The sequence below is a fragment of the Cnephaeus nilssonii genome (assembly GCF_951640355.1).
Source record: "Cnephaeus nilssonii genome assembly, chromosome: 6".
NCBI lineage: Eukaryota > Metazoa > Chordata > Mammalia > Chiroptera > Vespertilionidae > Cnephaeus > Cnephaeus nilssonii.
The window spans coordinates 101,032,867-101,055,500 of NC_137077.1; the positions used below are offsets into that span (position 1 = coordinate 101,032,867).

A 22,634-nucleotide genomic window follows, 5' to 3' on the forward strand; every position below is an offset into this window, starting at 1 on the left:
ACCCTTGTATTCCTGGCCCCAAGTACCGTCTTGGTACTTACTAGGTGTAGCGGTTAATAATGTGGATTTTTTCCCATAGATGGAGTTACACATATGTTGATATATATGTGCTTTGATATGTATGGTGTTTTGTTGTATTGACAACAAGCTTCAAAACGTCATATGTCAAATTTTCTGAAGGTGTTAACATCATAGATATTTTTACACTTAAAAATGTAGAATTTCATGCCAAAAAAGAGTATTTGCGGGAAGTTATAATTCATTACTTTATTTTGAAGAAAAGGGCTGCTGAATACTTCAGGAAGCTTATGGCGAACATGCTCCATCTCAAGATACTTGTGAACGCTGGTTTAAATGCTTTAAAAGTGATGATTTCGATGTGAAAGACAATGAATGTTCAGGTTAACTGAAAAAGTTTGAAGACCAACAATTACAAGCATTATTGGATGAAGATGCATGTCAAACTCAAAAAACAACTTGCAGAAAGATTAAATGTTGCTCAGCAAACAATTTCCAATCATTTACAAGCAATGGGAAAGATTTTAAAGGAAGGAAAATGGGTGCCACATCAACTGAACGAAAGACAAATGGAAAACCGAAAAGTCATTGGTAAAATGTTGCTTCAGTGGCACGAAAGAGTCTTTTTTGTATCGAATTGTGACTGGTGATGAAAAGTGGATTTATTTTGAGAATCCCAAACGCACAGAATCATGGGTTGATCTAGGTCAATCATCAACATCTACTGAAAGGCCAAATCCCTTCAGAAAGAAGACAATGCTCTGCATTTGGTGGGATCCGGAAGGTATGGTGTATGATGAGCTTCTAAAACCAGGTGAAACCGTTAATACTGATTGCTACCGACAACAAATAATCAATTTGAACCATGTTTTGATCATGAAACAACCAGAATGTTCCAGAAGACACAGCAAAGTAATTTTGCTTCATGATGACGCACCATCACATACTTCAAAACCAGTTAAAGACACATTAAAAGATCTTGCCTGGGAAGTATTAACCCACCCGCTGTATTCACCAGACCTTGCTCCTTCAGATTACCACTTGTTCTGATCGATGGCACACGCACTTTCTGAGCAGCACTTCAAAACATACAAAGGAGTGGAAAATTGGGTCTCTGAATGGTTTGCCTCAAAACAAGAAAAGTTCTGTTGGGATGGTATCCACAAATTACCTGGAAGATGGGGAAATGTGTAGCTAGCAATGGACATTACATTGAATAAAGCACTTTTGATGTTTCTCTTAAATGTTCATGTTTTCTTTGATTACAAAATCCACATTATTAACCGGTACACCTGGTACTAGGTAATGAATTATTTATTGATGAACGGACTGACTCTCAGACATCTGAGTTAAATGAAGTAATTTGGTATCATAGTGATTTAGTTATTAAATGTAGACATATTATGTAATCAAAATTTCTCTTGAAAATTTCTTTTAAATTGTCTTAAAATGGTATATATTACAAATGGTTTATGTATTTGTGCAGTATATATAATTATTAACATGGAAAAGTATGTGTACATTATGTACTTATGCTCTTTTGAAATTACAAGAGGCAGAAAAATGGGGGTGGAGGAAAATTAAACATCTTTATTTCTGATAATAATGGTATATTCACATTGTTAAACATTAGAATCGCACCTAGCTCATGCCTAGAATTGCACAGGAATGATAGACACTCAATAGTGAAATTTTTCTCTTTCTAGCTTTTTAAATTTTTAAAAAGATTATTGCAGGTTAAATTAAATGAAAATTCTGGAGAGAGGGGACAAAAATAAATTTACAATTGTTTGTATAGAAAATAAATACTATTGTAGACTTATTTTTGCCCCACTCTGTATAATGGTCTATTTTTACCATTTTCCAGCTGATACTTAAAAATAATGTTGGAGCCCTAGTCGGTTTGGCTCAGAGGATAGAGTGGACTGCGGATTGAAGGGTTTTAGGTTTAATTTGGGTCAAGGGCACATTGCCCGTGTTGTGGGCTGGATCCCCAGTAGGGGTTGTGCATGAGGCAGTCGGTTAATGATTCTCTCTCATCATTGATGTTTCTATCTCTCTCCCTCTCTGAAATCAATAAAAAAAATATTAAAAAAAAATAATAATGAGCCGAAACCGGTTTGGCTCAGTGGATAGAGCGTCGGCCTGCGGACTCAAGGGTCCCAGGTTCGATTCCGGTCAAGGGCATGTACCTTGGTTGCGGGCACATCCCCAGTAGGGGGTGTGCAAGAGGCAGCTGATCGATGTTTCTCTCTCATCGGTGTTTCTAACTCTCTATCCCTCTCTCTTCCTCTCTGTAAAAAATCAATAAAATATATTAAAAAAATAATAATAACGATGTTGGAGTTGCTTCCCTAAAAGCAGAAAAATGTGACTCTGGCCTGGTGGCTTAGCTGATTAGAGTGTTGTCTCGTATACCAAAGGGTTGTGGGTTCGGTTCCCGGTCAAGGGCACGGATCTAGGTTTTGGGTTCCATCCCTGGTTGGAGGCAGTCAATACATGTTTCTTCCCAGCTTTCTCTCTCTCTCTCAAAATCTATAAAAACATATACCCTTAGGTGAGGACCAAAAAGAAAAATGCAAAAAAATGTGTCCATTTCAATTTTAGTTAGGAGAAGAAATTTTCTCTTTAAAACAACCCTTTAATGGTATTTGCATTTACTAATTGTTAGCATTTGCCACATTCCCCCCACCCCCACCCCCACTATATATACACACCCAAATTTTGCTTGCAAATTCATTGTTAATCAGCTACAGACATTATACTATACCCCTGGATACAGTGCTTGGCATGTGTCTCCTGAGAATATTCTCTCATAAAGCTACAATATCATTATCACACTGAGGAAATTTAACATTTATTCAGTATTATCTAATATATAGTCTGTGTTTGAAATTTCCCCATTCCATAGTAATGTTCTTTATAATTTTTTTTCAGTCTAGTAATCAAAGACCACACATTGAAGTTGTCATCTTTCTTTATCTGTAATAGTTCTCCAAATGACAAAAGGTCAGTGCCAGGATATTGGAACTTTAAAAGAATTTTTCCCCCCAATTTTTTCTTTCTTTAAAAAAAAAAAAAATATTGATTTCAGAGAGGAAGGAAGAGGGAGAGAGAGATAGAAACATCCTTGATGAGAGAGAATCATGGGTCGGCTGCCTCCTGCAAGTCCCCCACTGGGGATCGAGCGCACAACCTGGGCATGTGCCCTTGACCGGAATTGAACCTGGGACCTTTCAGTTCACAGGCCTATGCTCTATCCACTGAGCCAAACCGGCTAGGGCTAATTTTTTATTTCTTAAAGTGGGGCAAAAGTAAGTTTATATCAAGCTTTTTAAGGTACTCATTTCTCTTTTTAAAATTGATTTCAGAGAAGAAGGAAGAGGGAGAGAGAGACAGAAACATCAACGATGAGAATCATTGATCAGCTGCCTCCTTCATGCCCCCACTGGGGATTGAGCCTGCAGCCCAGGCATGTTCCCTGACCAGGAACCATGACCTCTTGGTTCATAGGTCGATGCTCAACCACTGAACCACATCAGCCGGGTAGGACATTGGCATTTTTGAAGAGTTCAGGACAGTTTTTTTCAGAATGTGCTTCAGTTTTTTTTTTCTTTTAAGTTTTAAGAGTTTATACTTATTCTTTTTTATTTTCTTTTTGGTTTTATGGAAGATTTCAAGACATTTTTGGACTTTCTCCTTTACATCTCTACTTACTTTTTTTACCTTTGGGATTTATTTATTTATGGTAAATCCAAGAACAACTTAAAAAATTTTTTTTAAAGATTTTTAAAAATTGATTTTTAGAGGGAGAGGCGGGAGAGAGAGAAACATTGATATGAGTGAGAACCATCTATCAGCTGTCTTTACATGCCCCCTATTAGGGATAAAGCCCATATTGATGTAGCTCAAATCGTTGTTATGTGTACTATTAATCCTATTTGCTATATATTTGTCCCTTTCATTTTTGTTCTTTTTGAGAAAGAATTTATTACTTCTTCCTAATATACCAATTCTCCTTCAACTTCTAGGGCTTTCTTTTAAATGAGGAGAGACAGTTGTGGCTAGGTATTTGTTGTTGTTGTTAATCGTCATCCAAGGATATTTTTTTCATTGCTATTTTAGAGAGAATGGGAGGAGGGCAGCAAGGGAGGGAGGGGGAGAGAGAGAGAGAGAAACAATGTGTGAAAGACACATCTATTGGTTGCCTCCCTCAGGAGCCCCGACTTGGAACGGGGATCAAACCTACAACCCAGGTATGTACCCTTGACTGGGAATTCAACCCTTGACCCTTTGGTGCTGACGCTCTAACCATAGAACCTCCTTGGCCAGGCAGGGCGTGGCTGGATATTTAAATAACTTTTAATTAGTAATTAAAGAAAGACAAACTTAAAAAAATATTATGTTGGTAAATATTTAAAAATACACAGTGAATGAAAATGATGCACATGAGCGTTTTTATAACTTCTGGTGCTAATGAAAATTGGTTATTTTGTTTTTGGAAGGCATTTTGCTACTGGGTATAAAAACCAAGGCCTGGGCTGGGGAGAAGCCTGCAGCCGAGGTACATGCCTTTGATGGGAATCGAACCTGGGATCCTTTGGTCTGCAGGCCCATGTTCTATCTACTGAGCCAAACCTGCTAGGAGTTTTTTGTTTTGTTTTTTAACCCTCACTTGAGGATATGCTTCCATTGATTTTAGAGATAGAGAAAGGGAGAGGGAGAGAGAGAAACATCATTTAGTTTTCTTCTGTATGTATACCTGACCAAGGATTGAACCCACAATTTGGGTATGTGCCCTGACTGGGAATTGAACCTGTGACCCTCCATTGCATGGGATAACGCTCCAACCAATTGAGCCTCACCAGCCAAGGCAAAATTTTTTTTCAATTAGAGTTTACATTATTTTTTACTGTTTTTGATATCCTCTTCCTGTTATCTTGCTCCTTAAGTATGTTGTATCTTCTGACTCCCTTTCCTTCCCCTAAGCCTGGCTGATACCTTTTGGGTCTCATTTTATGTTTTAGAAAGACTTTTCTGAAGAAGATTGGTTAAACACAGAGGCTATGAGAGGTAGGCAGAGATGGGAGTTTGAGGTCGTGGGAAAAGGGAACATGATACCATATACATAAAATATGAATTAGGTACTCATTCTTATTCTTATCCTTCATACTTTATAAAGGTTAACTACATGTTTATAAAGGTTCATAGTGGGTTTTCTTCTCTGTCATCTTAAATAGACTCTGCTCTAGAAACAAGCATTTGTCTTTGTCTGACTTTGTTGTTCACCTGTGTCTGGCTCAGCAAATGGTAATTGATTTTCTGAGTATATATGGTAAGTTCTGAGAAATTTATCTTGAGAGACAGTTTCCAAGTCTATGTCTTGGAATTATAAAACATTGGTAAGAGAATGTTAATTTTAGATACTGTATTAATCCTTATTAATGCTCTTTACCTGTCCAGGACCCCACGTCCCGTCATTGTGGAGCCAATGGAGCAGTTTGATGATGAAGATGGCTTGCCAGAGAAGCTAATGCAGAAAACTCAACAATATCATAAGTAAGATTATGTGATAAAGATATTTTACATATGTGCCATCTAGGCTATTTATTATGTCACATTTGTTTTAAAATATTTTTGGATTATAAGGTATTCTGTTTAGTCATATAATCTGGTTATTAGAGTGGCCTGGTCTACATGGAATGCTAGTTTTCTTTGTATATGGGTAAAACATTAAGTTAATACTTAGAAAAGTCCCTACTTTTATAATGGCCTGTGGTGGGTAGGTAGGAGGATATTGGCAGTATTTATGTTAGAGAAACAATGAACTCTAGATTTATGAAAATATTCCTTTAATTAGTATACTTCAGGTATGTTATTAGTTAAAAGGAGACTTTTTTGGGAGGTAGAGTTGGGGGCGGTCCCAGATAAATAACTTGGCACATTTTATCTCTTATTAGAGGTTTAAAAGAAAATTAGCCTATTGTTAAAATACTGTATATTATTTTATCAGTTTCTTTTCACCCAGTATGATGCAACTTTTTTAAAAATTTAAATATATTTTTATTGATTTCAGAGAAGAAGGGAGAGGGAGAGAGAGATAGAAACATCAATGATGAGAGAGAATCATTGATTGGCTGCCTCTTGCACTTCCCACACTGGGGATCAAGCCCATAACCCGGGCATGTACCCTCGCTGGGAACCAAACAGTGATCTCCCTGGTTTCATAGGTCAAACCGAATGGTGATCTCCTGGTTCATAGGTCAATACTCAACCACTGAGCCACATCAGCTGCGCTGATGTAACTTTTTATGTAAGTTGCTGTATAAATACATTTTAACCAGTCACTTGTTTATTATAATGAATAAAACTGTAACTGAATTGTACAAATATTGGAATATCTTGGTGCCAGGCACTGTTCTAGGTGTTACCATTGCAACTTTGCAATGTTACTGCTCTTATGCTGCTTACATTTCAGGTGGTGGAGATATAAGTAATGAACCGAAGAATAGAAAATAAGAACAAAAAAACACCCTGGCCAGTGTGGCTAAGTTGGTTGAGCTTCGTCCTGTGCACCGAAAAGTTTGCCAGTTCCATTCCCAATCAGTGCACATACCCAGATTGGGGTTCCATCCCCTATTAGATGCCTATGACAGGCAACCGATTGATGTTTTTCACATTGATATTTCTCTCTCCCTCTCCCTTCCTCTCTCTCTAAAATCGGTTAAAAAAAAAACCACCAGAAACCTGTAAAACCAAATAATGAACTAAAGATTATAAAACATCTATTAAGTAGTGAGTTTCTATTTAATTTACTTTTTAAAAGAAATCAGTATTTTTATTGTAATATATATATATATATATATATATATATGTATACATACACACACACACACACACACACACACACACACATACATACATACATACTAGAGGCCCAGTGCATGATTGAATCATGCACGTGTAGGGTCCCCTACACGCTTTCACTTTTCGCGGTGGAGCTGGGTGCCTGTCCGCTGGTGCACCAGGCCTTTCAGAAGCTTCCGGCTCCCTGCGCCTCTCAACAGCAGGGTAGCCCCCCTCAGTGGCAGCGGATCCGTGCCTCTCAAAGGCCGGATAGGCCACCCCGAGTCCTGCCCCCCAGCCTCCCGCCGTCCAATCGTGGGCGTAGCGGAGTGATGGTAATTTACATGTTACTCTATTATTAGATAGGTGTGTGTGTGTGTGTGTGTGTGTGTGTGTGTGTGTGTGTGTGTATTATTTTTGGACAAAGAGGCAGTGAGAGGGATAGAGACATAGAAACATCATTGATCAGCTCCCTACTGCATGCCCCATACACGGCATTGAGCTTGCAACCATGCATGTGTCCTGACAGTAAATCGAACCATGACCTCCTGGTTTATGGGTTGATGCTCAACCATTGAGCAACACCAGCTGGGCAGAAGTACTATCTAAAGAACTACTTAAAGCCTAGCCAGTGTGACAGCCGATCAATGATTTTCTCTCATCATTGATGTTTCTATCTCCCTTTTCCTCTCCCTTTCTAAAATCAACCTAAAAAAAACCAAAAAAAAAAAAACCACTTAAAGTGAGGTATAAAGGCCTAGATCAAAAGCCATGCATCTTGAAAGTTGATTGATACTGCCAAATGGTTCTCCAACAATTTTATACCAATTTATACTTATTGATGTATATTTAAAAGTATTTTTCTTCATGATAAATGGGTGTTAGGATTTTAAGATTTAATCGTCTGTTCAAAATACTATATTTTGCCTGTTATTTTAATTGGCATTTTTTTATTTTAGTGTAGTTGAATGTTTTTCATTTCACTTGATTCAAATGATATATAGTGGTTGCTATATGCCTAGTGATGAAGATGTATCAGAGAACAAAATAGACTAGAAATTCATGCAGTGTGGGGTGGTAAAATTCATGCAGTGTGGGGTAACCAATAATATAAATAAAATATGGTGACAGAGAATGGGAAAAGTGGGTGCTAGGGAGCAGAGGATTGTGGCTCTTTTTTGTTTGTTTGTTGTTAATCCTCACCTAGAGGATACTTTTTCCATTGATTTTTTTTTTTAGAGAGCATGAAGTGGGGAGAGAGAGAGAGACATTGAAGTGAGAGAGACACATCTATTGGTTGCCTCCCACACGCACCCTGGAGATTGAACCTGCAACCCAGGTTTGTGCCTGCAAATCAAACTTGGGACCCTTTGGTTCCCCGGGCTGACAGTCTAACAGGTGAAGCATACCAGTCAGGGTAAGTGTGGCTCTTTTACATGTGGTTAAGAAAGCCAACCTGAGATGGTCATATTTGAAGGTGACAGCTTGAAGGGGGGTGGGTTGGGAGTGAGAAGCTGGCCGTGCAGCTTGCAGAAGTGGGGTGGAGTAAAGGATGATGGTTTGAACAGATTGAATAGTAACTGTAATAGCCCTGAGAGAGGAGCATGTTGCAGGAATAGTAAAGGTGTTGGTTCAGCTGGAACATAGTGAGTAAGTGGGAAATAGAATGTATGGATGAGGTAGACAGAGGACATAATTGGGAGGAGTGTGGATTTTTAGGCCTTGTAGGCTGTTGAGCTGACTGGCTTTTCTATTTTATGAGAAAGGAAGGTGCAGAGTAGTGACTTAAATTTAACGGTGGAGTTGATTATAAAGAGCCAAGGGTGGAATTGGGGTTTAGGAACCTTGCAAAAATGGATTAGTAGTCACAATGGTGATGGTGAGAAGTGGTGAGATTCTGGATATAGTTTGAAAATAGACTGGATTTTGCTAATGTGATGGGCATATGGGAGAAACTGTTCAAAGGTTTTTGGTCTAAGTAACTAGAAGTATGGACATTCCTAATGACTTGATTTTCAGAATCCTGTAGGGGGAGCAGATTGGGGGAGGAAGATCAGGAACTCTTTTTAGACATTTTAAGTTTGAGATCTCTCTTGAGCATTCAGGTGGAATGTCAAGTCAATAGTTGGATTTCTGTTTGGATTTTAGATGAGCTGGCTGGGCTAGAGTTATCTCATGTGATAGAAAAGTATGTCAAAGGACTGAACCCTGGAATATTCCAATATATACAGGCAGGAAGGAATCAGCAAAGACTGAGTGAGAGCCATTATTGGAGTAGGTAGGACAGCTAACAGAGTATCCTGGAAGCAAGAGAAAGAATTATTCCAGGGAAGAAGAATCAGTACTAACCCTATATATTAAAAGGCTAATATGCAAATTGTCCCTTCTGGTGGGAATTTGACCGGGAGTTAGATGTGCGCTCACCACCAGGGGGCAGCGCGGAACATGGCAGGTGTCAGCGATGCTGCGCTGGCAGCGGGCGGCAGTGGAGGTGCTGCTGGCCAAGAGCGGGACCACAGCAGGATGATGGAGCAGGTGAGTGGGTGGCACCAGGCCAAGGCAGGTGCGAAGGGAGGCCCCGGCTGGCAGCAGCACCAGGCAGCTGGGGAAGGGAGACCCCTGCTGGCGGCGGTGGTAGGCAGGCAGGGGGCCGCAGGAGGGAGGCTCTGGCTGGTGATGGCAGGCAGCCGGGGGAAGGGAGGCCCTGGTCAGAAGCCATTAGGGACCCTACCTGTGTGTGAATTTCGTGCACTGGGGCTCTAGTTAGTTATAATTTATAACCATTTAAATCTCTCTTATTATGCTATTTTACAAAGACTTATTATGATATCCTATTCTCTTGACCTTTTTTCTGGTTATAGCTTATCACTACAAATTTGAAATAGAGTATTCTTTTGGATTCAGGAATTAGAGAACTGGAATTATAAGGGTGTTATAAGAAATGGAATTTATAGACAACATTTGTTTGTGTATTGATTTAATTATCCTAACAAACCCATAAGATCTCGGTATATTCCAAATTTTACTTCTGCAGAGTTATGCTGAGAGGGAAAAATGTTCACAAAGCATAAGAGACACCATTAAAATTTATTTCTAACTCCCCAAATCTATATTGTTTCAAAAGTGTTTCCTTTGGGAGAAGGAATAATTTTTAATATTTATTGTTATAATCAGTATCTGAATGAGGAACTACTAACTAATAATTCTTTCGGAATAATTAGTGGGTGGTAGATCCCCTTATTTCTTTCCTAGACAGTGCTTTCATCCTCACCTGAGGATAGGTTTTTATTGCTTTTTTTAGAGTGAGGAAAGGAGAGGGAGAGAGGGAGAGAAACATTGATGTAAGAAACATTGATCTGTTGCCTCCCATATGCAACCCAACTGTGAATCAAACCCGTAACCTTGGTATGTGCCTTGACGGAATGGAACCCGAGATCTTTTGGTGAATGGAATGCACAGATGACACTCCAAGTAAGCTCCACCTGCCAGAGCCCCAGACAGTACTTTTTAAAACAACAAAATTCAAATCTGTTTTTTAGGGTTAAACTACCTAGACCATGGCTCATTTTGGTTTTCCTCATATTCCTCTGAATATCTTTGAAACTGTTTCTTGTCACTGCATCTTTTTCTTTGTGACAACTTCTCTTTTTATGTCCCAACTTTGTCCCAGCCACCCACCCATTTTCCCCTTCCTACCCCCTAATAGAAGTTAAAATTTATGAATATATTGCTTCTTATACTTTTATTTGTGGAGTGGGGATTCTATTTTTACGAGTACTTTTTAATAGAAGCTATCATAGGCAAATATAATTGGAGAATTTCTTTGAATTTCAGGTATATTCATAGGTTTTTATTTTTTTAAAATTTAGGTAATATTTTGGCTCATTGTAATAAATAATAAATGTATGCATTGTGCCAGATATTGTGGTATAGCTGTTAACAGACATTTCATGTCTTTATTGAGTTTATAGAATAGCAAGGGAAACAAGTATTGAACAAATAACTACAATTGTAGTAAGTTAGGTCTTTATTTTTTGGCCTAGCCAATTATCCTGTCACATAAAATTTAGTAAACTCTTACCTGCTTTTACTACTATCCCTAAAAGTTACTACTTAAAAGGGGAAAAAAAATTGATTCCAGACAATTAACTTCTGACACATTTGATTTATATGTTGCAGATTCATTATGTAAAATTATTTGTTGAATGAATACTAGAAAGGCCTTCTTATAGGTGATAATTAGGGGAGTACAGGTTTAGTATCCTATTGCATAGGTTTGAATTCTGTTTTCATTACTTATTATTGGGGCATTCTTGGGCAGTTTCTCAAAATCAGGCTTTTTAAAAATCCACATCACAGTATTGCCATGAGGCAATTCAGGTAGAGTATTTGCCTGACAGTGCCATGAATATTGTGAGTGCTCAGTAAATGGCGCTTTTATTTTTAGCTGTTTTACCTTTTAAACATACACTTCTGTATGTTTTTAACTGTAAACTTAGGGAAAGAGAACAGCCACCACGTTTTGCTCAGCCTGGGACGTTTGAATTTGAGTATGCATCTAGATGGAAGGCTCTTGACGAAATGGAGAAGCAGCAGCGTGAGCAGGTCGACAGAAACATCAGAGAAGCCAAAGAGAAGCTGGAGGCAGAAATGGAAGCAGCCAGGCATGAGCACCAGTTGATGTTGATGAGACAAGGTAAGGTGGATTCATGTAGATGGGTTGAATTTTTTTTTTTTCTTAAGGCTTATTACAAGTAGTGTTGTTGGAGGTAATTAAGAATGTTAAATTTTGCTCGTAGAAAGTATATGATTCTGCTGACAAAAATCAGGAAAGTAGATAATTTTTGGTATGTAGATAATGTTAAAAAGGCACACATCAAGATTTTTTGTTGTTGTTGTTGTTGAAAGAACTAGTCCACATGCTGGCTATTTAAGATTATTACCACATGTGAAAATATTGCAAATGGATATTCTTTGGCAGAGATTAAAAAAAAAAGATTCATGTCCTAGACATTTGGCTCAGTGGATAGAGTGTCGACCTTCGGACTGAAGGGTACCAGGTTCAATTCCGGTCAAGGGCACATGCCTGGGTTGTGGGCTCTATCCCCAGTAGGGGTTGTGCAGGAGGCAGATGATCAGTGATTCTTTCTCATTGATCTTTCTCTCTCTCTCCTTTCCTCTCTGAAATCAACAAAATTATTTTTAAAAATTTGAAAAGAAAAGATTCATGTGTACTGGTAGATATGATTTAGGAAGACTAAATTCTTAGTGATTGCAAGAACATTTTAAACACTAGAGACAGAGCTAACTGAATTTCTAAGTCATAATTTACTGGTCAAATAGCTAACAACATGATAAACTCTTTAAATCTACATCAGAAGCTTACTTCTTGTCCCCTTTCCTCTTTCTAGGTTTCTTTTTATACCTATCTTTATTATTTCTCTCTTTTCCTTTTTTTTTTTTTTTTTTTTTTGTTCTTTAATTCTCCAAATAATCTTTTCTGGTTTTTCCTACCACTCATCTTTTTCACTATTTATAATAGTTTTGTATTAAAAATAAAAGCACCTAATTTTTATTATTTTACTCTTAAATCTTTTTTTTTTAAACATCTTTATTGTTGAAAGTATTATAGCCCAGCTGGCGTGGCTTAGAGGTTGAGCATCGACCTATGAACCCGGAGTACACGGTTTGATTCTCTGTCATGGCATGTGCCAGGATTGCGGGCTCCAATCCCCCAGTGTGGGGCGTACAGGAGGCACTGATCAATAAATTCTCTCTCATCATAAAGAAGAAAGTATTACATATGTCCCCTTTTTCTCTCATTGACCCCTTATACCCTGCCCCCTCATGTTTTTGTTTTTTTTAATTTAGCATTTTAGTAAATGTTTATCTACCTTTTCTGGGCTGCCCCCAAAGATCAAGGTCCTCCCCTTCCCCCCCAGATGCCTTTCTGGATTTCTGCAGTAGCTTTCTTATCGGACGTTTTTCTATCCTCCTCTAAACCATTTAAAAAAAAATATATATATATGTTTTTATTGATTTCAGAGAGGAAGGGAGAAGGAGAGAGAGAAACATCAAGGAACAGAGAGAATCATTGATCGCTGCCTCCTCCACGCCCTACACTGGGGATTGAGCCTGAAACCTGGGTAGTGCCCTGTTCAGGAGTCGAACCATGACCTACTGGTTTGTAGGTTGGCATTCAACCACTGAACCATGCCGGCTGGGCTAAACCATTATTTTTTAATTCTAGAGCCAGTATTTCTTTGAAAGATTTAAATTTGTTTATCACTTAATCTGTAAATCCTTTTGGTAGATTCTCATTTCCTTTAGAACAAAAATACTGGATTTTACTCCCTCTCCCTATTCAGAAAATGTTCATTGAACAGTTATGCTCAAGTCTCTGAATAACTGCCGATGCCAAATAAGTTAAAACAGAATCCAGCTCAACCAACAATAGAAATTGGTCAGACTTTTATTTTATTTACTAGTCGCCCTGCGCACAGCATGAATCTTTGCGCCTGTAGCTCGCTGCCCTGCCCTCCTGTAGCTCCCCCCGCACCCCCATAGCTTGCTGTCCTACCCCTCCTGTAGCTCTCTGCCGCCTGCTTGTAGCCAGTAGCTCACTGCTGCCCTCCTGTAGCTCCCACCCCGCCCCCCCGCCAATAGCTTGCTGCCCTGCCTTCTCCCGTAGTGCTCTGCCCCACCCTCCTGCTGATCCGTGATCCCGTCGTTACACGGTCAGTTGTTAACGCTTCACGGCGTAATGACCATTTGCATATTATATCTTTATTGTATAGGATTTTAAAAAATATGTAAGGCTTTTTGAATTTGTGTGACATCTTTGCTCAGGGGCCATGCTAACCTCTGTATCGTTCCAATTTTAGTATATGTGCTGCTAAAGTGAGTACCAGACATTTCTTTTAATTTAGACCCTAAACCTAGCTGTTCTGTAAGTTTTCTAATAAAATTGAGCTCATTTATATGATATAGTATGCTTAAAAAGTATTTCTCTTGCAGAATATTTGAAAATTGTTACCTAAGATAAAAAAATCCAGAATCATTGGCTAGTTAGAGCTGAAAGAGAGAGCTTAAGGTTCATCCAGTTTGGTGGTTTTGTGGTTTTAAAATTTGGTTGCACATCAGAATTAACTGGGAAATTTTAAAAACTTGATTTATTAGGCTCCAGCACTTCTATCTGATATGAATTGTTCCCTGTTCATAGACTGTTAGGTCCTTTACCACTTTAGTTTCCCACTATCTACAGTCATGACATGGCTAGTAAATAAGAAGTGAAAGCACTACAAGATATTTTGTTGCTATTGACAGTAGTGTAAGTCATTACTTCAGCACTCATTTAATGTTAGTTGTAAGAAACATTGTCTGAGGTATTAAGGATATAGTGATGACAAAGAACAATATTTATTTTTTTTAGGCCTCATAGAGATCTTGTGAGCTCTTAGAAAACTTTGCCCTGCCCAGCCGGCATGGCTCAGCGATTGAGTGTCCACTTATGAACCAGGAGGTTAGGGGTCAATTCCTGGTCAGGGCATATGGTTGGGTTGCAGGCTCAATTCCCAGTAGGAGGCAGCCGATCAATGATGTTTCTATCTCTTTCTCCTTCTCCCCTCCTCTCTGAAATTAATAAAAATATTTAAACAAAAAAAACCTCGCTTTGCCTTACCCAAAGGGTATATTGACTTCTGAAGTAATTTTGCAAAGTTAATTCTCATGAGCTTTTATTTTATTGCTTTTTTGTGTTTTTGTTTATAATCCTTGTTAACAATATTCTGGTTTATAAAATTTGAAAAGCACATTTCTTAATGTTTTCCAGTCTGTGCTTCTGGGTTTTCTTCTCATCTTGTATTTATTTCAGCAAAAGTCTGCAGGTGATAAGTTTGTTTCAATGTTAGTTTGTTTAAAATTCTTTTATTTTTGTTCTACATTTATTATATATTTCGTCCAGCATTTCTAAGGGTGTTTTTAAGTCGGGGAAGGACTCTAGGTAATCTTATTTTTTGTGGCTCTGTGGAAACACGGGACTTGCCTTTGACCTATTATGGAAGGAGAAAGCTCAAACAGTACAGGAAAAATCCCTCTTGCCTTTCCCACCTTCTATTTTCTGTGGGAAACACTATTTCCTCTGTACTTAAGTTTCTTTTGTATTTTTAAAACATTTAAAATATATATATATATTTTAAATGTATTTTTATTGATTGCAGAGAGGAAGGGGAAGGGAGGGATAGAAACATCAATGATGAGAGAGAATCATTGATTGGCTGCCTCCTGCATGCCCCTACTGGGGATTGAGCCCTGACTGGAAATCAAACTGTGACCTCCTGATTCATAGGTAGATGCTCAACCACTGAGCCATGCCGGCAGGCTTTAAATTACATTTTTATTGATTTTAAAGAGTGAAAGGGAAAAGGAGAGAGAGAGAGAGAGAGAGAGAGAGAGAGAGAGAGAGAGAGAGAGAGAGAGAGAGAAACCTTGATCTGCTTTCTCCTGTACGCTTCCTACTTGGAATCGAGCCCACAACACGGGCATGTGCCCTGACTGGGGATTGAACCATGACCTCTTGGTTCATAGGTTCATACTAAACCTCTGGGCCATGCTGGCTGAGCACACCAGTATTTTTAATAATTGCTTCATTTATACTTTACCAAATTTTATTTAGTCCCTTCTAGATCCAAATTTCTTTATACTCATTACATGTTATATTTTTCCTTGTCTGTGTTTGATCATAAGTATAGTAGCAGTTCTTGAATTTTCTTCATGGTTATTTTTTGTGTTTCCTTTGTTATCTTCTTACTACAGGCCCGGTGCACGAAATTCGTGCATGGGTGTATGTATGTGTGTGTGTGTGTGTCCCTCAGTCCAGCCTGCACTCTCTCCAGTCTGGGACCCCTCGAGGGATGTCCGACTGTCCGGTGGGATCGGGCCTAAATGGGCAGCTGGACATCCCTCTCACAATCCAGGACTGCTGGCTCCCAACCGCTCACCTGCCTGCCTGCCGGATTGCCGCTAACCACTTCTGCCTGCCAGCCGGATCACCCCCTAACCACTCCCCTGCCAGCCTGATTGACGCCTAACTGCTCCCCTGCAGCCCAGTTGCCCCTAATTACCCTCCCCTGCTGGCCTGGTCACCCATAACTGCCCTCCCTTGCCAGGCTGGTCACCCCTAACTGCCCTCCCCTGCAGGCCTGGTCTCCCCCCTCCCCCAACTGCCCTCCCCTGCAGGTCTGGTTTCCCCCACACACACAATTGCCCTCCCCTGCAGGCCTGATTGCTCCCAACTGCCCATCCTTGCAGACCTGGTCCTTTCCAGCTGGCCTGATCGGCCACAACTGCTCTCCCCTGCTGGCCATCTTGTGGCAGCCATCTTGTGTCCACCTAGGGGTGGTCATCTTTGACCACATGGGATATGCCATCTTGTGTGTTGGAGTGATGGTCAATTTGCATATTACCTCTTTATTATATAGTATATATATAAACTTGAGGCCCCGTGTATGACGTTCATACACTCAGTGGGGGGTGGGGGGGTGGTCCTCAGCCTGCCCTGTGTCCTCTTACAGTCCAGGACTCCTTGGGGGACATCCCCTGAGGGGTCCTTATCACTGCCACAGAGGCGGGAGAGGCTCCTGCCACCGCCGCCGCACTTGCCAGCCGTGAGCCTGGCTTCTGGCTGAGCGGTGCTCCCCCTGTGGGAGTCACTGATCACCAGGGGCGGCTCCTGTATTGAGCATCTGTCCCCTGGTGGTCATTGTGCATCATAGCGACCGGTTGTTCAGTCATTCGGTTGATTTGCATATTAGCCTTTTATCATATAGAAAGCCCAATATACAAAGTGTCCCCTTGGGAGTTTGACCGCTCGCTATGACTTGCGCTGACCACCAGGGGGCGGCACGGAATGAAGAAAGACCCCAGCAGGCAGCTGGGGAAGCAAGGCTCCGGCCTGCAGCTGCCAGGGACCCTTCCTGTGCACGAATTTGGTGCACTGAGCCTGTAGTGTAAGTATATAACTCTTGGTGGATAGCATTAACCCTTTGCACTCACTTGCTTTTTTCTCGATTCCTTTATTCTAATGCTAACCGTGTCGAGTCACACTTGACATCGAGTGCAAAAGGTTAACCCTGCCATGCATTTTGCTATTACTGTCCACTCTTGTACCACTGGACTTTTTTGACTATGTTCTTATTTTTGTAAGCGTTTGTACTGATAAATCAAGTAATAGAAGTACATTTCTTTCCTTTAAATGATATCTTTTGGTTCCTGGTTACCGAAGGAAAAAAGAACAGCAAAATAGGCATATTTAGCTCCTCTTCCTCTCTCTTTTCCCCTTTACTTTTATTAATTTTGTTTCCAATTTATCTAGATTTATTACATTGACTTAATTTTAAAAAATTTTAAAGCTGAGTGTGTCTTTTATGTGTGAGAACCTTTAAGTTCTAATCTCTTTAATCAGTTTTTAATTATATAATACAGTGTTACCAACTCTAGTCACCATGATATTGATGAAATCCGAAGACTTTACTCATCTTTTAGCTGAAAGCTTGTACCCTTTTACCAACTTCTTCCTACTTCCCCTTGCCAGTTCCTGGCAACCACTTTTGTACTCTATTGTTTCTATGAGTTGGACTTATTTTAGATTCCAGATATGTTATACCATGAAGTGTTTTTCTCTGGCTTATTTCACTGAGCATAATGCCCTCATGGTTCATCCATGTTGTTTAAAATTGCAGGATATCGGCATTTATAAAAATTTGCTAAGATTGCTCTGACCTGTCTTGCTCAGTTGAGCATCACCCCCTGCACCAGAAGGTCACCTATTCTTTTCCTGGTCACTGTAAATGCCAAGGTTGCAGGCATGATCCCAGTAGGGTGCATGCAGGAGGCAGCTAGTTGCTGTTTCTCTCTCCTTCTCTCTCAGATCAATAAAAACATATTAAAAAATGTTTCAAAAAAAAATGTTTGATAAGATACACGTATTTCTCGTGGCTGAATAATACTCCATTATGTGTATGTATATACATACCTATATTTTTGTACTTACATTGTGTACATAGGTGTGTGTGTGTGTATATACACATACACACACATACATCCATTGTATGTCATATACACCACATCTCATATATATCCTACCTAAGAAAATAGTAGTATGCAAATTGACCGCACCTTAGCTATGGCCAAGCCACACTCACCAGCCAAAGCCACACCCACCAGCCAATCAGGACGAGCATGCAAATTACCCAACAAATATTGCGGTTAATTTGCATACGCTGAGCGAGGGAGGAGTGAAGACTGAAGACAACTTAGAAGGAAGAGGGAGGAAAAGCGGAAAGCAAGGTGGCTGCCAGAGGGAACGTGCGGGTGGGGCGGAACGGGGCGGAGCGGGGCGGGCGGCAGTGGCGAGCGGGTGCAGGCGCGGTGGCCACAAAGGCGGCGGCAGCGGCAGCGCACGCAGCCGCAACAGCCGCTTGCAGGATTTTCCTGCAAATGGGCTACTAGTATATATATATATATATATATATATATATATATATATATATATGTGTGTGTGTGTGTGTGTGTGTGTGTGTGTGTGTGTGTGTGTGTGTGTAATTTGTTGAGTTTATTGGTGTGACGTTGGTTAATAAAATTACATAGATTTTAGGGTACAATTCTATAATACATCAGTTCTATAATGTATTGTATTGTGTGTTCACCACTCCATCAGCATTGGTGAAATATATTGTATTGTGTGTTCACCACTCCATCAGCATTTATGCCCCTTACCCCACGTCTTCCTGATCCAGTTATCTGATGACCAATCTTAGTTTTTTTTCCATATATTGGCTAGTGTGAATAATGCTGTGATGCTAGCTAGCTCTTTAACATTGTTTTAATGTTCTTTATTTATATTTTTTTAAATATATATATTATTGATTTTTTTTATGGAGAGAAAGAGAGATGGATAGAGAGTTAGAAACATCAATGAGAGGGAAACATCGATCAGCTGCCCCCTGCAACACCCCCCACTGGGGATGTGCCTGCAACCAAGGTACATGCCCTGGCCCGGAATTGAACCTGGGACCCTTCAGTCCGCAGGCCAATGCTCTATCCACTGAGCCAAATCGGTTAGGACTGTTTTAATGTTCTTTAACAATAAGCCTTGTATGTGTTTAAATCTTAACCTTTTTTAAATAGGTTGAGGCATGACGTTTCTGTTCATCACTTAATTGTCTGATGTTTACCCTCATAATTTTTTAAAGAAGGTTTTACAGAAACAATCTTCCTGAAGTACTCTGTGATACTTATACTTTAAATTGGCACTTGAATGGTAAAAATTTGTATGATTTTTCTCCCCTCTATTTCTTAAGTACTTGATAGCATGTCTCATTTACTTCTAGTATTGAATGTTTCTGGGAGAAAGTCTGAAATAAGCCTGGATTCAAACCCCCCCCCCCCCCCCCCCCAAAAAACACACACTCACTTGTAAGTGACTTGATCCTTTCACCAAGCTTGCATGTGAATTTTTTCTTTTTAAAGTCTGGTAACTTATCCAGGACATGTTTCCCCAAAAATTTTTGTTATGAGGAATCTTAAACGAAATACTTAAAAGAATATTAAGGTGCTCACTACTTAGATTCTGTTGTTAACATTTTACCATTCTTTATTATATCTTTCCATGTGTCAGTTTTTACAAAATGTTATAGAGATATTTTCATTGATTTTAGAGAGGAAGGGAGAGGGAGAAATAGATAAAAACATTGAGAGAGACACCGAAACCGGTTTGGCTCTGTGGATAGAGCGTCGGCTTGCGGACTCAAGGGTCCCAGGTTCGATTCCGGTCAAGGGCATGTACCTTGGTTGTGGGCACATCCCCAGTAGGGGGTGTGCAAGAGGCAGCTGATCGATATTTCTCTCTCATCGGTGTTTCTAACTCTCTATCCCTTTCTCTTCCTCTCTGTAAGAAATCAATAAAATATATTTAAAAAAAACACGAACCAAAAACATTGAGAAACATTAATCGGTTGCCTCCTGCATATCCCCCAGTTGGGATGGAGTCTGCAATCTGGGCATGTGCCATGACCTCCTGCTTCCTAGGTCAACCACTGAGCCATGCTAGCCAGGCAAAAGTACTTTTATTTTTATTTTTTTACTGCTCTTGACTGGGAATCAGACCTGAGATCCTTTGGTTCATGGGCCAACGCTTTACCCACTGAGTCAAACTGGCCAGGGCCCTTTGAGTTATTTATTTTATTTTATTTTATTTTATTTTATTTTATTTTATTTTATTTATTTTTTAAAATTTAATAAATCTTTATTGTTCAGATTATTACAGTTGTTCCTCTTTTCCCCCCCTAGCTCTCCTCCACCTGGTTCCCATCCCACCCTCTTCCCTTACCTCCCCCCACTGTCCTCATACATAGGTGTACGATTTTTGTCCAGTCTCTTCCTGCACCCCCCACACCCCTTTCCCCCAAGAGTTGTCAATCCACTCCCTTTCTATGCCCCTGATTCTATTATATTCACCAGTTTATTCTGTACATCAGATTTTTAAATCACTTGATTTTTTAGATTCATTTGTTGATAGATATGCATTTGTTGTTCATAATTTTTACCTTTACCTTTTTCTTCTTCTTCCTCTTCTTAGAGAATATCATATAGCATTTCATATAATACTGTTTTGGTGGTGATGAACTCCTTTAGCATTTTCTTATTTGTGAAGCTGACCTTCAATTCTGAATGATAGCTTGGCTGGGTAGAGTAATCTTGGTTGTAGGTTCTTGCTATTCATCCCTTTAGTCAAAGGTAGAGTAATCTTGGTTGTAGGTTTCTTGCCACTCCCGTCTGGCCTGCATAATTTCTGTTGAGAAATCAGCTGACAATTGTATGGGTGCTCCCTTGTAGGTAACTAACTGTTTTTCTCTTGCTGCTTTTAATATTCTCTCTTTGTCTTTTGCTCTTGGCATTTTAATTATGATGTGTCTTGGTGTGGTCCTCTTTGTATTCCTTTTGTTTGGGGTTCTGTGCGCTTCCTGGACTTGTAAATCTATTTCTTTCACCAGGTGGGGGAAGTTTCCTGTCATTATTTCTTCAAATAGGTTTTCAGTATCTTGCTCTCTCTCTTCTTCTGGCACCCCTATAATTCTGATGTTGGTACGCTTGAAGTTGTCCCAGAGGCTTCTTACACTATCTTCAAATTTTTGGATTCTTTTTCTTTTAGCTTTTTCAGTTGAGTGATTTTTGCTTCTTTGTATTTCAAATCATTGACTTGATTCTTTGCGTTCCTCTAGTTTGCTGTTGGGTTGTCTGTATAATATTTTTTTATTTCAGTCAGTGTATGTTTAATTTCTAGTTGGTACTTTTCTATATCCTCGAGGGTCTCGCTAAATTTATTGGCCTTTTCTAGGAAATTCTTCAAAAACCTTATAACTGTGGTTTTGAACTCTATCTCCAGTCGTTTGTTTTCCTCCATTTCTTTGGTTTGTGATCTGTTTCTTTGTCTCCCCATTTCCGCTGCTTCCCTGAGTTGGTAGGGTAGCTTTGTGTGCTAGGTTTCCTAAATGGTCCATTGGCTCTGCCTCCCCAGTTACCTGAAGTGGGCACTCTTGGTGCACCCCTTTGTGGACTGTGTGTACAGCCTTGAAGTCTTGATTGTTGTTGGTATCAGTGGGAGGAGTTGACCTCCAGGCCTATTGGCTATGAGGATCAGCTGTGTCTACGACGGGAGACAGCCTTATTCGACTATACTTGCAAAATTACGAAAGCCTCTATGCTCAGCTTGGATGGGGCAGAGTTTCAGGGTGGAGCCTACAGCCTTGGCTTCCCGTCAGCCCTGCCCTATGAGGTTCTTGGGTCTCAGTGTCCCTCAGTGTCCCTCGCTACTCGCTGCAAGCACCTCTGAGACAGAGGCGCCCTCGAGTTTCGCCCGCTGCCAGACAGTCTAGTCTCTCCCCCAGTGAATCTGGATTCCCAGATTCTCTTCTGGAACTGGGGTTCATTGCAGTCGGAACTGGGGTTCAGTGCAGTCTGGAGCTTTTGTCTCCTTCCTGTTAAGGCAATCCAGCGGCACAGTCAACAGTCTGTCCTCTGCGCGCATTCACGTGCACGCATCTGGAGCTCTGCCTTTCGCAGCTCCCCTGAGTTTCCGCCTTACAGCTCTTATTCCCCTATGTGAGCCTGGGTCCCCAGGGTCTTGCCCGGAACTGGGGTTCAGCGCAGTCCAGGGCTTTTGTCTCTTTCCTGCTAGGGCAATTCAGCGGCACAGTAAACAGTCTGTCCTCTGCGCGCATTCACGTGCGCGCCTCCGGAGCTCTGCCTTTCGCAGTTCCCCTGAGTTTCCGCCTTACAGCCCAGATTCCCCCACTATGAGCCTGGGTCCCCAGGGTCTGGCTTGGAACTGGGGTTTATTGCATTCAGAGCTAGGGTTCAGCGCAGTCCAGGGCTTTTGTCTCCTTCCCGCTAGAGAACACCAGCCAGGCACTCAGCCGCCCCGTCCTCTCTGGCTCTGTCTTCTCCGCACGCGTGCACCCGTGTCTCCGTATCTCAGGCTTTTACAGCTCCTCTGATTTTCCTTGTGGTTTTCTCTTTCCTTCTAGTTGTAGGATTTCCAGTCAGTCAGCTTTCCTGTGGTTCTGGATGATGTCCGTTTCATCTTTTAGTTGTATTTTTGAAATTGTTGTGCGTGGCTGTAGATTAGGTGTTTACCTATGCCGCCATCTTGGTTTTTTGAGTTATTTTTTTTAAATTAAGATTCCTATAGGGGTATGATTTTCTGGATCAAA

The 22,634-nt window shown here is 40.3% G+C and overlaps 1 protein-coding gene across 11 annotated transcripts in view; it reads left to right on the forward strand.

Annotated features, from left to right (window-relative positions):
• The window catches only part of PSPC1 (paraspeckle component 1), a 141,576-nt gene that overhangs the window by 26,287 nt on the left and 92,655 nt on the right, over positions 1-22,634 (forward strand). For all 11 annotated transcript variants that reach the window (XM_079773988.1, XM_079773990.1, XM_079773991.1 and 8 more), the window contains exons 3-4: positions 5,482-5,577; positions 11,364-11,560. In XM_079773988.1, the coding sequence (XP_079630114.1) occupies positions 5,482-5,577; positions 11,364-11,560 (293 nt within the window). The remainder of the gene's footprint in view (positions 1-5,481; positions 5,578-11,363; positions 11,561-22,634) is intronic.